We start from the raw sequence: 14,728 nt of genomic DNA, 5'->3' as shown, positions 1-14,728 counted from the left end.
AAAATTAAAAAAAAAAAAAAAAAAAAGCTAATGTGGAAAATTGTGGGAACTTCAAAAGTTTCGGTTATATATATATATATATATATAGAGATTGATAAGGTTTTGCTGCATACATGGTTATGTGGTAGCAAAAAGAAAGCAACATGTGTTTAAAGGTCATGTGCAATGCACATATTATTAGCTAGACCCTTAGATACTTATCCATTTCTTTTGGTTGTCTATAACTATGGTCACGCTATATTCTCGTGACTGTGTATTAGAGTACCAATAAATAACCCCCATTAGCTGGGTATCAGAGTACCAATGGATAACTCCCATTGGTTTGGGTATCAGAATCAATTCATAGTCAGATTGTCCATAATCATATATATGAAATCATAGTTTCTAACAAAAATATATCTTATTCAAGCATATATTTAAAAATCATACACTCAGTATGAAAATATATTTGTAACAATCATTTACTTGAAATCAGTAATAGAATAGAAATAAAAATTCTAACAATTATAAACAATTTTCAGTAGTTAAAAATACATTAATATAAGCTAAATAAAACTCAATTAGGATAATGTTACTTACTTCCAAAAGTTATTTCAAAAGAAATTTTTCCCTAACACTTCCTCTAAAATCCTTAGATATCACCTAGAATAATTTTTAAGCACTATACTCAATAATCAAATAGTTAAGAAAAATGTATAATGATACCCATCTAAAAGAGAAACTACTAAAAATATCTTATAATTTTTCACTTTTATCTCAATGCGAAAATCCACATATTCACTGTATATAATTTCTTTACTTTTTGCCACTAATAATACTTAAGGATAAGACCTGTAGAATGCATATGGATAAAAGTCACTTGTAAAAGAAGAGCAAAATGTGAACCCCTCTTCAGGTACACGCTTTTTTTTTCTGCCACCTGCCACCATTATCATCTTTTGAGATGAAGACAACTACAAGTACAAGCTAGGCCATGTGACTTACGGAAAAACAGCCATTATTTTTATTTTTATTTTTCACTATAATTTATGACTTGTCAGACTTCATTGACTCCCTATTCACCCCCACTATAGCTGCAGGGAATTCACTTTTGTATTATATATGTTGATGGTAGATGGCTCTCTAGAACGAACCTGTTGTGACCCCTACCAAACCCAATAAACAAAATATAATAATAAAAAGAAGTTTAAGGCTGCTTGTTTCTTGTTTTAGCCCTCATCTGTACTGACACACTCACGTCATCAATATGACGCTGCTGCTGCTGCATCGACTTTCCTATTTACCAAACGTACAACTATTACTAGTCAAGCAATGAGTGACAAAATCCAGCCCGTGATTTTTTCTCACCGTTATAAAATACTACCAAGTTGTGGGTGAAAAGTTTATAGTATTCTCCATTCCCTCAAGTTTGAGGACATCATGGAAATTACTTCCTATTTACTTGCAATTGCAGGGTTTTTTCTATTGGCTCTATTGTACAATCAATGGAGGCTGAGAATTGGAAGTCACAAAATTAAGGGTATGTTGGCTCCAGAGCCATCAGGTGCCTTGCCGATCATAGGTCACCTTCATAAACTACGTGGCCAAAACCCCATTGCACGAACCTTAGGTGCTATGGCTGATAAAGTTGGTCCCATCTTCATGATCAGACTTGGCATGTTGCAGAAACTATTTGTCTAACTACATCGGATATACCGTAGACGGCACGATTTGTCTCAAGACAGTGACTTGGTCCACGCCTCATCTCTGCCACCTCTTTTTGGTAATATCAAATTGTATAATTTCCAAGGAAAATTCAGGTATTATCTCTCCTTTATTTCCAACACTTTATTGTACAATCAATGGAGGCTGAGAATTGGAAGTCACAAAATTAAGGGTATGTTGGCTCCAGAGCCATCAGGTGCCTTGCCAATCATAGGTCACCTTCATAAACTACGTGGCCAAAACCCAATTGCACGAACCTTAGGTGCTATGGCTGATAAAGTTGGTCCCATCTTCATGATCAGACTTGGCATGAAACCTGCACTTGTGATTAGCAATCATGAGGCAGTCAAAGAGTGCTTCACTACAAATGACAAGGCTTTTGCTGCACGTCCAATGTCTAGCCAAGGAAAGCACCTTGGCTACAACTATGCAGTATTTGGTTTTTCCAGTTATGGAAAATATTGGCTCAAGATCCGAAAGCTAATCAAGCTAGAACTCCTCTCTAGCCGTCGGCTTGAAACACTAAAGGACGTGCAAGTATTCGAGGTGGAAACTGTGATTAAAGATTTGTACACTCTCTGCAAGAGCAACGAGGGCAACCAAGCCAACGTGGTGATTAGTGAGTGGGTTGAGCGCCTAATCTTTAATATTATTACTAGAATGATAGCAGGGAAGAGATACTTTGGTAGTTTCAGTCATGGAAATGATGGAGAGGCACAAGCCGCACAACGTATAGGGAAAAATATTAAAGCCTTCTTGTACGCAGCTGGGGTCCCTATCATTTCGGATCTAATTCCATTTCTAGGATGTTTTGATTTGCTGGGCCAAGTAAAATCTCTGAAGCGTATTGCAAGGGAATTGGACACTGTAGCAGGAAGTTGGATTGAAGAACATAGTATGAGAAGGCTGAAGGGTAGTGAACCAACCGACAAGCTGGATTTCATCGATGTCATGTTATCCGAAATTGAGGATGATGCATTCGGCCATACGCGTGAAACCATTATAAAGGCAACAGCAATGGTAAGTTATTGTCATTTATCGCGCAACTTAATTAATCAACCACGTTTTTATTTTGTTTTGTGATTTTAGTTGGTTGAATTGGTAAATTCCTTTACGTTGTCAAATATAATAAGAGATATAGGCAGGGACGGAGCTACTCTTTGAACAGGGGCTATGGCCTCCCCTGGACTTTAAGAAAGATTTTTCTATAGGTATATTTAGTGCCCGTTTGGATTCAGCGCTTCCGCTGAATCCTGCGGCAAGTTTTGCCTTCCTTTTTTTTTTTTTTTTTAGCGTGAACAGTAATATCATGTGACAGAGACAAAGCATTGTATGTGAACAGTAAAATTACTGTGCAGGAGAAAAAATTACTGTTTATATACTGTTTATTTAATAAAAAATATTAAAAATAGGTCCTACGGTACTATTTATACATTTAAAAATTATTTTGCTATAGTGTTTTCAGTTTTCAGTTTTCAGTTTTCAGTTTCAGCAACAATAAGTTCAATCCAAACAGACCCTTAATTTTCAATTAGCCCAAAAAAAAAAAAAAAAAAACCTTGCTCATCTTTGGTCTCTTTTTGCTTATTGTCAGGTCACTCCTGGCATTTTGGATCCAAATAAATTTATGGTTGGCCACTTTGTGAACCGCTGTACATGTTGTAGCTTGTAGATCATCTTTGTTTAAAACAGAGAAGAAAAAAAATATGAAGGATTTGAGTCTGACTAAAATAATTGAAGAGGCATAGTGAGAGAAAGGAAGGTGAGAACAATATGAAAAACATGATTTAACAAAAACATAAAAAAGAGTTGTAAAAAAAAAAAAAAAGAGACAAAGAAGATTATTTTTTTTAAAAGATAAGAAGAAGACTATTAGTGTTTGTTTTTGCGTTTGTGCTTGCGGTTGCCTTTTTTTTGTGGATCTTGTGTATTGTTTATAGGATTTATAAGTATGGATTTTAGCAAATTTTTCTTTAAAACTGAGTCCTATGGCACTATATGTTTAAAAATTATTTTGCAACAATATTTTTAATTTTTAACAATAAGCAATATCAAACAGGCCCTTAGAAAGCACATTTATGAAGAAAAACAAGCAAATATCAAAAAAGTGAGTAACACCGGTTTAAAACTGAGTCCTATGGCATTATATGTTTAAAAATTATTTTGTTACAATATTTTTAATTTTTAATAATAAACGGTATCAAACAGACCCTTAGAAGGCACATTGATGAAGAAAAACAAGCAAATATTAAAAAAGTGAGTAACACTGGTTTAAAGACAAGATGTGAGGTAAACAGTAAAAACAAGAATGGGTGGGATTGGGAATAGAGAAAGTGATTTATTTGTAGTTTACAAAATACCCTACAGGTTTGTTTATTTACAAAAATACCATATTTGCTTTATTTTTAATAGCAATCTAATCATTTTATTTGATTTTTGTAAAAGAATATATTAAATTCATTATAAATCATACTTTTATTTAGTTTAAGGATGGGTTTGGATTGCGCTAAAAAGGGAAAAAATGGCCGTTTGCATTTTTTTTTTGGCTCTTGTGAACTGTTCGCGAGATTCGCAACTACGGATTATAGTAAATTTTTCTTTAAAACTGGATCCTACGGTACTATTTACATATTTAAAAATTATTTTAGTATAGTGTTTTCAGTTTTTAGTTTTTAGTTTTTAGTTTTCAATAATAAGTGTGTGGGTGTGTGTGTTAATATTTATATTTGATATTAACTGCAAAACAGTGTATCAGTACACACTAATACCAAAATATTTCATTCCAATAGTAATTCTGAAATAGAATTCAAAATCTTGATCTCAATTCAAAAAATTGTTGATATTTCAATTCCATAAAATGTTAATACCTCAGTTTCCAAAAATTCTTAAGCAAAACTATAAAAAGTTAATTAACAAATGAGTTTTATTCGACACTCCAACCCCCTCATTCAAATTCCTAACTCTGTCCCTAGGTATAGGTTGAACCCTCTCTACAAAGAATATAATACTCTATAAAGAAACATTACTTTCTAATTTGGGAAAATTTGTTACATACACTATGTAATAACTAATAACTGGTGCACTTCTAATTAAGTGTGGCCTCAATTTTATGTTGTAGAGTCTCATCCTGGCCGGCTCTGAGACTACATCTCTAAACTTGACATGGCTCATGTCCATATTATTGAATAACAAGCACGCTTTGAAGCAAGCTCAGGAAGAGCTCGATCTCAAGGTTGGCAGAGACAGGTGGGTGGACGACCATGATATCAAAGATCTAGTTTACATCCAAGCCATAGTGAAGGAAACGTTGCGCTTGTACCCACCAAGCCCCCTATCAGTTCCACATGAGGCCATGGAGGATTGTCATGTTTGTGGCTATTACGTCCCAAAGGGTACTCGTTTGCTTGTTAATGTGTGGAAGTTGCATCGAGATCCAAGAATTTGGGAGGACCCAGAAAAGTTTCTACCAGAGAGGTTCCTCACAAGCCATGCAAGTATAGATGCTTCAGGTCAACATTTTGAGTACATACCATTTGGGTCTGGGAGACGATTCTGCCCGGGTTACACAATTGCATTGCAAGTATCTTACCTGGCGGTAGCTCGCTTGCTTCAGGGATTTGAGTTCACAACGCCATCAAATATGCTGGTAGACATGACGGAAGGGTTGGGCATTACCTTACCTAAGGCAACTCCCCTTGAAGCTCTTCTTACTCCACGCCTTGCTTCCAGACTCTATCAATCCCAGACAGAAATATAAACCATGCTTTCCAAAAGCATCTGTTTTCAATAAGCTTGCATATGCAAGGAGCTTTATAGTTCAATAATGTCGTTTGTCTCCTTTATATGGAGAACTCAGTTCAATCTCCGTTTGATTGAATGTAATAATAGGCTTGCACGCTATTTTGACTTCATGCCATATGGATGGATTTGAGCCCCTAATATGGTCACATATGACAACTGTAAGTTGAAGTATCATGATCAGTTGGATGGCATTGTTGTTAATGGTGATGGACCTATTGGTTTCAATGTTTTTTAACAAGGATTTTACTAAGAGGCGCCCTTTAGGAACTTTTTATGGGAAAAAGGAGAAAAAAAAAAAAAGCAATTAATTTTTTTTTTTTTAGCTTTTTCAATTTTTTATAAAAAAGTTTCTTGAAATGGTTCATTAATAGATTTCCTTAATGAAAATTATGATGGAAAATAAATCTCCCATTTAAGTAAGAGCAGCATAATAAACCAAACAAGGCAAAAAGATTATAAAATAAACCAAATATGGCAAAAAGATTCAAACAAACATGAAAAATCATTAAACATAATTAATTAACCTAAAGATAGTCAAAGTGTCAAACATAATCAAATATCATGTGAAAAATAACTATATAAACAAAAATAAGAATTTTGCCCTAACTTGGGTTCGGGGTGCGCACGCATACCCAACTATGTGTATGCATGGTTAAACCATGCGCACACATACCCGATGGATGTGTACGCATCCTTTAGCATAGATCTGAAAAATTACATTTTTAGAGATTAATCAAACAAAGATGTATGGGGGTTGGTCCTGGGGTCATTGGGCCTTGGGCCCTAAACTAGAGATACAACACTTGACCCCCTCCCCATTGGACTTAACACCTTGAACCAGACACCCCCTTGAGACTCACCATGAGCCCAATAGACATAACGGGATCATTTAACCCTGAACGTCAAAGGCAAACCACTCCTGATCAAACTTATCTTGGTCGGGTGGGTGGTTGCTCGGCAGAATGATGACTCAACTTCTCGGTATTGCCTTAGGAAATATCGCTACCGAGCGGGATTTTTGGAGGTGGGAATCAGTCCCAATGCCACTATCACCTCACCCTCCTAAACACCCACCTAAACACAATGGAATTGGACCTTCATTCTCACTAATAGAGGGAAGTAATCATAACACCCCCACTTATCTAAAACTATAAATAGGAGTGTTAAAGGAGAAAAGGGGGGTTGGCAATTCTGGGAAGAATACTGAGAGAAGAGAGCAAACACTTGAAGAAAGCAAAGGAGTGATTCTGTGAGGAAGAGAGAAAGGCTTAAGGAAATAGAAGGGTATTTAGGTCTACTGGGCATAGGACCACCCACAGTAGGAAACCCAAAAGACCATGAAATAAATAGATTGTGAGCCCAAGTAGGGGTTAGGCCTAAAATCCATATTTTGGGTAAGCACAAAAGATATAACATGTGAGATCAAACAAGCATGTTAGAACCCTAAACACTAAACTAACATGAAGCAAATAAAACAAACATCATCATAAACAAATAATTTAGAAACAAAATCAAAGAATTAAACTAGACTAGATTGCATAAATAAACATGTTATGCTTTACAAAAAACTAAAATAAGAAACTAAGAACAACAAGAACAAATTATAAACAACCTAAAATTAGATTAGAACATATCAAAAAGATCATAACATCAATCAAACATGATAAGAAAACTTATGATAACATCAAACAAGGAACCATGTGAATCCTATATAGCAAAGTGAGAAATCATGGAAAAGAGACTTATCTTGCTTTAGAATCACAAATTTGAGATAGTTTAACTGAGGCCTCAACACTTACAACACAAATATTAGGCTGAAGGAACAAGAATACCTAAAGAATACAACAAATGGTTAGTAATTAAAACTCAAGAACAAAAGATTTTGAAAAGGTTTTAGAAAACAATTTGGAAAACAAACTTTCTGCCTTGGAACTAACTAAAAATAGCTTTTTTATTTGTAAAAAATGTGCAAAGGTGTTGTGTTAGGGTTTTGAAAAGAGAAAATAGGATTTTAGAGAAGATGGAGGCCAAAAAATCACTCTCTCTAACTAGCGTTTTGATTGGAGACATAAGATGAGTATTTATAAGTTAAAATTAGGGTTTTCGGGGCTTTTTATGGTCTTTGGATGTTCCCAAGGGTCTAAGAGCTGGCCTACATCAAAGAATGATGTTTTGGGCCCTTAAAAATGAAGTTCCATTGCCCAGAAAATTGGCCTACATATGCATCTTTTGAGGGTGCGCACACACCCTTGATTCATGTGTACACATGCCCTAATTCCTGATAGTTTTGATGGCCCGACTTCAAACGGTCCACAAACTTTTCTACAATAATTTTACAAAACTTTTGAGGTAGTAAATTTTTATTGGTTTACATTTAAACCTATCACTGACATCACTTTTTTACTTACTAATAACCACTCATCACAATAGAAATTTGTAAAAAAATTTGTAACTTTAGTATTTTCCTTCTTTTAAAAGCTATAAAAAAAATTATAGATTTAAAATCTAAAACAAAATTACACTAAAAAAAATTAGCCCATCAACAAAAATTACTAATAGTAAAGTTAAAAACAATTAAGCTTAATTAACTAATTTTACCAAAAACGAACAACCTGGCCCTTTTAAAAATTTTAAACAAAATAATTTTGTCCTTACCAGGAAGGAGATGCACACATAAAAAACACAAATAAATAATAAATAAAAATGAAAATCCCTTTAGCAGTTAAGTAGCAAAATTGGATGTCGGAGCCATTGCACGCAATTTTATTTAATTATTAAATCACTAAAATCCTTAAACCTCTCTCTCTCTCTCTCTCTCTCTCTCTCTCTCTCTCTCTCTCTCTCTCTCTCTCTCTCTCTCTCTCTCTCTCTCTCTCTCTCTCTCTCTCTCTCTCTCTCTCTCTCTCGAAGTTTATCATTTCAATCATAATCTCTTTGCATCAAGTCTCTTCTCTTGTTATTCCATTTCTAATTCTTTTGTTATTCCATTGTTTTCCAAGAACATATTGGTAAGTCTAAATCAGTTTAATTAGGGTGTTAGGTGCAAATTGTATCATAATCTCTTTGCATCAAGTCTCTTCTCTTGTTATTCCATTTCTAATTCTTTTGTCATTCCATTGTTTTCCAAGAACATATTGGTAAGTCTAAATCAGTTTAATTAGGGTGTTAGGTGCAAATTGTAAACTGGCCTACTATTATATACATGCAATACTACAACAAAATGTTTTTAGCGTTACATTGGGCAGTATCAATATTACAACTGACCATACTTTTGTCACATTTAGTGGTTTCTTTTACTCACATTTGATGGTTCTATCATCACATTAAGCAATTTCAATATCACATATAATTGTATTTTTGTCATATTTTGTAGTTTTCTTATTTATTTATTTTTTTACTCACATTTGACAATTCAATTGTTACATTAAGCATTACTAATATCACATATGATATGACCGTATCCAACCTAACCCAATCCACCCAATAATCGACGAATATATATAACAAAAATACCCCAAAAACCTAAAAAATGTCTAAAATACCCTCGAAACTTATAAAGTAACCAAAATACCCCTGAAACCCTCTAAAATTACCATAATGCCTTTACATTCTAAAAATGACTGAATGACCTTGAAATCTAAAAAATGACCGGAGTGACCTTGAAACCTAAAAATGACTGAAATACCCTTATAATCTAAAAGAATATTATAATACCCCCGAAACTTAAAAAATTATTGAAATTCCCTCGAAACCTTAAAAAAAAATTGTATATCTTAGTTTTGTATTATAAATATTAGTACTTTTCCCCCTTCGATCTACAAAATTTTCTAATTCTTTTGTTATACCATTTGTTTCCCGAGAACATATTGGAAAGTCCACATCAGTTTGATCAAGGTGTTGGGTGCAAGTTAGTACATAACCAAAATACCCCTCAAAAACATTTAAAAGGAGTAAAATATCCCTAAAACCTTGAAATAACCCAAACACCCATAATGACAGTGATGATGATGATCACAAAAATCCCAAGCTTTTCTAGGCCTTGATTTTGATTGGGCTAAGCTTGATGCTAACCGCGATGGTTGGGAGATGTACGTTTAGGCCCATGGACCTAGCACATGTACGTGCTTCTATAAGTTGGGATAATTTCAAATTCAATTAAGTTAGCCCAACACTTTAATAATATTTTGTAAAGTCCAAGTTGAAACGATGGTTTCCTTCTCTCTCTCTCTTTTTTTTTTTTTTTTTTTTTTTTTTTTAATTTATATATATATATATATATATTAAATATATGTTAAATGAAATTACTAAAATAGTTAGCTTTAAATGAAAATTTAATATTAAAATTTTCAATTAATTAAAAAAATCTTCTAGTCAAAACTGTGTTAATAAAAATTTGGCAAAAATGTAAAACTGACCCTCTAACTTTTAGCTTTTGTCATTTCAGTCCTCTAACTTTCAGTTTTGTCATTTTAGTTCTTTAAGTTTTAATTTTTGTCAATGTAGTATTCTGTTAGATTTCAGTTATTATTACTGTTTAGTTTGACCCCTTTTTTTAAATAATTTTTGTAATTAAAAAAAATAAAAAAAGCCTCGAAAAAAAAACATGGAACTTTTTTTTTTTTGTTGCTCGGAAAAATCAGAGCAACAAACCTTAGATCTCCAGCTTTCAGTCAGTTTGGAAAGACGGCTTGACTCCTCAAAGCCATCGAGAGCGCCGCCGCTGGCAGAGGTGGCACCGCTCCATGACAGCAGTGTGGTAGGACTAGCTCGCCTAGGCTCGTCCTTCTTCTTCGTGGTGGAGTCACTGTGTCTGGGCGCCGACTTGGAACAACGCTGGCGGACAGTCCAGCCGAGGCGGAGAACAGCCTGAACAGGCTTCGGCAGAGGAGGCTGAGCTTGGAAGAGCCTGAAAAGAAAATCCACCACCACCATGTTGTCGGTCATGGCCTCCTTGACCCACTCATCGTCGCTCATATTCTCACTACGACGTCGTTTCAGGGAGAGAAAAAGAAGAACGAAAATCTTGTTGGTGGTGTTGTATAGCGTGTGTTTGTGTTAAATAATGGAGAGAGAGCAGAGAACGGGAAGGCTGACTGGCTGAGGAAGAAGGCTAAAGGGACCTTCCAGTTCCATTTTTTTATTTTTTTTTCCAAGCATTTTTTTTTATTTTCTTTTAATTACAAATTTTTTTTTTTTTAAAAAAGTCAAACTTAACAGTAGCAGTAACTGATACCTAACAGAATACTACATTGACAAAAATTGAAACTTAAATGACTGAAATGACAAAATTGAAAGTTAGAGGACTGAAATAACAAAAGCTAAAAGTTAGAAGGTCAGTTTTGCATTTTTGCCTAAAAATTTTATAAGATCTTATAAAAGTTTGTGGGGAAAGATTTGTGCCTTTTATGTCATATAATGATCGGTATTTCCAAATAAAAGAAGGCCACTGGACTGAAACTTTTGCAATTGTTGCTTTATGCATTTGGAACAATCAAAATGCAAAACACCAAGCCAAGTTTATGACAACCTGCAAAATTTATATTAGAGCAGTGGAGTTGATGCATGAGTATCGATTTGTGATTCAGGATATTTATGTTTTAGCCAAAAAGGCAAACATCGCAATTGCTAACAAAACATTCAGAAACTGCATATAATCAAAGAGAAAGAGAATGAGTAAGAGTTTATATCAATAATATCTTTATACTACATGTAAACCATACATGAATATGTTTGTCTAGATAAAAACCAGAAAGCCCAAAGATAGCAGCTTCAGTCTCACGACTAATTGAGCTTCTACATGAATATGTAAACCATATGATAGAGATTTCCTTGTAGTAGTCAAGTCTCATTGTTAGCTCCATCTAATTGAGCTTCTACATGAAAAAGAATAAAATTCCCTTAGCAACATATCATCCCTTGAAACACCAATAAAGATATATGTCAGCATAGGCTGTAATGTGTTCATTATAGGTTCACTACAAGTTTTTGAAGTTATTACCTCACTGAGGAAAGCCAAAGGAACCTTGGAATTTTCATCAGCCAAAGAAATCCAGAGAAGATCAATTTTCTAAGTTACAATCTAATTGACATGCATTAGATTTTTATTTCAAGAAAATTTTAAATATTAATTTTTTTTTACTGAGTTCTAACGTTTAACAACAATAAGGAAATAAAATTCAAGACTTGGTATTTACCTCAATTTTTGTTAATATTTTAAATATTTGAGTTCAACATCGAGTGCAAAATATCATAACTTGATACTATCAATTGTTGAACAACCCCAATTAAATAACAAGACATGAAAGAGCTAAAGCTATCAATATTTTGAATAGCTGATTTCTGATTAACAGTAGTCAACATCCTTAGACCACACTATCTTTTCTCTTAACAGAATTTCTTAAACACAAAGATAACTTGATTCTCTCTTCCCTTTAATCCATTGTTGTCGGACTTCTGCTCCAGTGCACTATTTGCATCTCCCTAGTAAGGGGAAAAAAGAACTAAGTAAAAAAAACCAAATCTATAAAATAAAAACATAATCAAAATATGTCAGACCAGAGAATCCAATGAAGGCATAAGCCAACACAAAGAGCAGTAGCATCTCCAAAATTTGGACATTACATGATACTACGCATAACAATAAAATGTTTTTGCTGTTGTCATCAGCCAGTAGTATAAATTAATATCAATAATCATGTCATATTTTGACAACCCTGAACTTTAATGTTGGAACCCAAAGATCTTGGTGTTGCTCCTAAAGTTTACAGACCCAAGACTAATCAAAAATAATAATCAGATCATTCAAACCCTCAACAACTACACCAAGTCAACATTTTTACATTCAAATTGATATTCCTAGAAGTCCTTCAATGTCAAGGTTTTATACAGGAGATGGAATAAAGTTAATTATGTTAGAAAGCATGCAAAAAAAAAAAAAAAAGTTCTCCATTACATTGACGTCCAATTGTGACAAACACTTGTAGAACCCTTCCACCACTATATTCTAATTCACATTATGTGCTAAATTGCCAGTGCCAAATTTTCTAAACAATTGAAAATAAAAATAATTGAAGACCCAATTGAATTTAGCAGCTAAAATGATGCCTACGACATTATCAGCCATAACATAAAAGTCAAAAGCAATGAACATAAGTTATCACAACTGATTCTTGTTGGAAATATTTTAGTGAATAAACAAGTTTTGATACAAAATTAATATCCAAAATAATTAGCAAGAAGTAAAATAAAAAGGAATTTAGAACGATCTCACAATGCTATAGAATCACGCTAGAAAGCGTTATTCCTTAAAGGTTGATTCGTGCACCCGGAGTAAAACTTGGTGCAACTGATTCTCTTGGTCAAACAACCCCCCAGGATTAGACTATAACGTCAACCTTCGTGATGAACGCACTTCCACTCATGAAGGTTAAAGAACAACCCTCTATTGCCTTTTCTTAGAACAAATATAAATTGTAGAAAACTATGTGAGAGAGACATATTATAGAATTGTGTATATCTAAATATAGAGTAATAAACAATGACCCATAAGAAAGGGTGTGATGATAGGTATTATATAGGCTATTCATGACAATAAAATCTACAGTTATTAGTTACTAATAATCCATAAAAGCTCAACGGCTATATTATCTATTATTGCCCAATGGCTATTTTACTCATATATTATCTATTATCTACCTTGGTTCTGTCTAGCACTTAGCCATCACCGCTTGGAGTAGAAAGACTCGTCTTGCCGTTGGAAAGCTTGCCTCTAGGGCCATAATGGCCCTAGGCTTGCTTCGCCGAGGAGGGGTCCTTCCGTGGATTGGGCCTTTGGCCTGGCGCTGGCCTGGACATGGGAACCTTGCCCTCTATCCCCCGTGTAACAATAGCCCCATGCTGCGCCACTTTTTTTTTTTTTTTTTTTTTAATTACGAGGCGTCTATTGGCTGTTCATGTGGCGTGTTTGACGCTTCGGTACGCGAGGCGCACCCTCATTAATATCCTTGCAGATTTACGAGGACCCAGCGGCTGGTAGACTCTTTGGAAGTTGGGCGGAGTTAATACTGCGTGTAATTCTTCTTTTGAACTCTGTGCGGATTGATTTCCATTAGCCTTCGCCCTCTATATAAGGTGCTCTGGGGAAATCGTTTTCTCCCATTCCACACATCCCTGAGTTTAATAGGAATCTAAAGTTCTCCACTTTCTAGGCATTTCCAAAGGCCTTGCCAAAATTGGGATTAAGGCTTAGGGAAATGGGGCGGCCCTGGGTAAGGGCAAGGAAGTCAAGCTCCCTTCAGGAGCCAAGAATGCCGCCTCGACCTCGGACAACACAGCGGAGGTGAAGTAAGCAGAGGCCAAAGACGCTCCTTCCTCTCGGCTGAACGAGAAAGAGGATCCTTCTTACAGATAAGAGGAAGGTTCGCGAGGAACATAACATCTCTCTCCAGTACGCGAATTCGCATTCGCCGGCCCTCCAAGTTGGTAGTGATTCGCCAGTGCCCGGTCATTGTGAAACTGGGAGAGAATCAAGGGAACACCCTGGGGTGGGACCAACAAGCGCCACGGCTTCCTCTTCTTTCTCATCACTAGTACCGTCCATGCTGGCTCGGGAGTTGTTGATAGCATTAAAACAAGCCTACCTCAGCCTCTCTTTTTATAGTTGGCTTTAAAACAAGCCTGCTTAAGCCCCTGTTCTTGTAGTTAGCTTTAGAACAAGCCTGCCTAAGCCCTTTCTGTGTGATGTACTTTCCTTTGTTTAATAAAGAATTGACTACACTTTTTTGCTTATTTTATTTTATGAATCTTTAGCTTCTCCTCAATAACTGTTTCATGTATATGTGTGTCATTATCTTTCCCTCCAACGGGACCTGAAACTGATGCTACTAACTGTAACAAAATATCGCCATCTTGACTTTAACAAAACTAACAGTAGCATTCGGCCGCTAATTTCACGTGAGTTAAGTACGTAAATGTAACCAGGAGAATGTCCATGTGTTCTATATTGCCGAGATGACCCTCTCCCATGATTAACCGTCGCATTCACCAATACACAAGTTCCTCCCCACAGACGGCACCAATTGTAGGGACTGGGTTTGCACACCCTCGCTCCGGTTGATGAATGGACTCCAGCCCGATTAGCCCCTTACAATAAATTTGTAGAAAGTGGGTTAAAGGACTAGGCATCAATGAATGGGATAACGGTTAATCGTGAGATTTAGGATCA

The 14,728-nt window shown here is 35.2% G+C and overlaps 2 protein-coding genes across 2 annotated transcripts; one reads left to right on the top strand and one right to left on the bottom strand.

Moving 5' to 3' along the window:
* Window positions 1-727: 727 nt before the first annotated feature.
* Window positions 728-5,643, top strand: LOC112009768 (cytochrome P450 CYP82J17). The gene is made up of 3 exons (XM_065772392.1): window positions 728-1,543; window positions 1,901-2,724; window positions 4,823-5,643. Exons 1-3 carry the CDS (start codon window positions 1,420-1,422, stop codon window positions 5,459-5,461), a joined length of 1,587 nt encoding a protein of 528 aa, XP_065628464.1. The 5' UTR covers window positions 728-1,419; the 3' UTR covers window positions 5,462-5,643.
* A 1,604-nt stretch (window positions 5,644-7,247) lies between these two features.
* On the bottom strand, window positions 7,248-10,479 carry LOC112009758 (uncharacterized). Its single transcript, XM_024042091.2, has 2 exons — window positions 10,156-10,479; window positions 7,248-7,337 (listed from the first exon to the last, which is right to left on the bottom strand). The coding sequence occupies exons 1-2, from the start codon at window positions 10,477-10,479 to the stop codon at window positions 7,248-7,250; spliced, it is 414 nt and encodes a 137-aa protein (XP_023897859.2).
* Between the last annotated feature and the right edge of the window lie 4,249 nt (window positions 10,480-14,728).

The sequence above is a fragment of the Quercus suber genome, unplaced genomic scaffold, assembly GCF_002906115.3.
Source record: "Quercus suber isolate HL8 unplaced genomic scaffold, Cork oak 2.0 scaffold_58, whole genome shotgun sequence".
NCBI classification, from domain to species: Eukaryota; Viridiplantae; Streptophyta; class Magnoliopsida; order Fagales; family Fagaceae; genus Quercus; species Quercus suber.
The sequence above is the reverse complement of the archived record's forward strand: the minus strand, read 5'-3'. Positions and strand labels throughout refer to the sequence as shown.

Excerpts from the sequence above, each read along its gene's own strand:
- LOC112009768 (XM_065772392.1), top strand. The coding sequence starts at position 1,420 with ATGGAAATTACTTCCTATTTACTTGCAATTGCAGGGTTTTTTCTATTG. Across the intron at positions 1,544-1,900 it reads GTTGGCTCCAGAGCCATCAG|GTGCCTTGCCAATCATAGGT; the intron begins GTGCCTTGCCGA and ends CAGAGCCATCAG. Across the intron at positions 2,725-4,822 it reads TTATAAAGGCAACAGCAATG|AGTCTCATCCTGGCCGGCTC; the intron begins GTAAGTTATTGT and ends TTTATGTTGTAG.
- LOC112009758 (XM_024042091.2), bottom strand. The coding sequence starts at position 10,479 with ATGAGCGACGATGAGTGGGTCAAGGAGGCCATGACCGACAACATGGTG. Across the intron at positions 7,338-10,155 it reads CTGAAAGCTGGAGATCTAAG|GTATTCTTGTTCCTTCAGCC; the intron begins GTTTGTTGCTCT and ends TGTATTCTTTAG.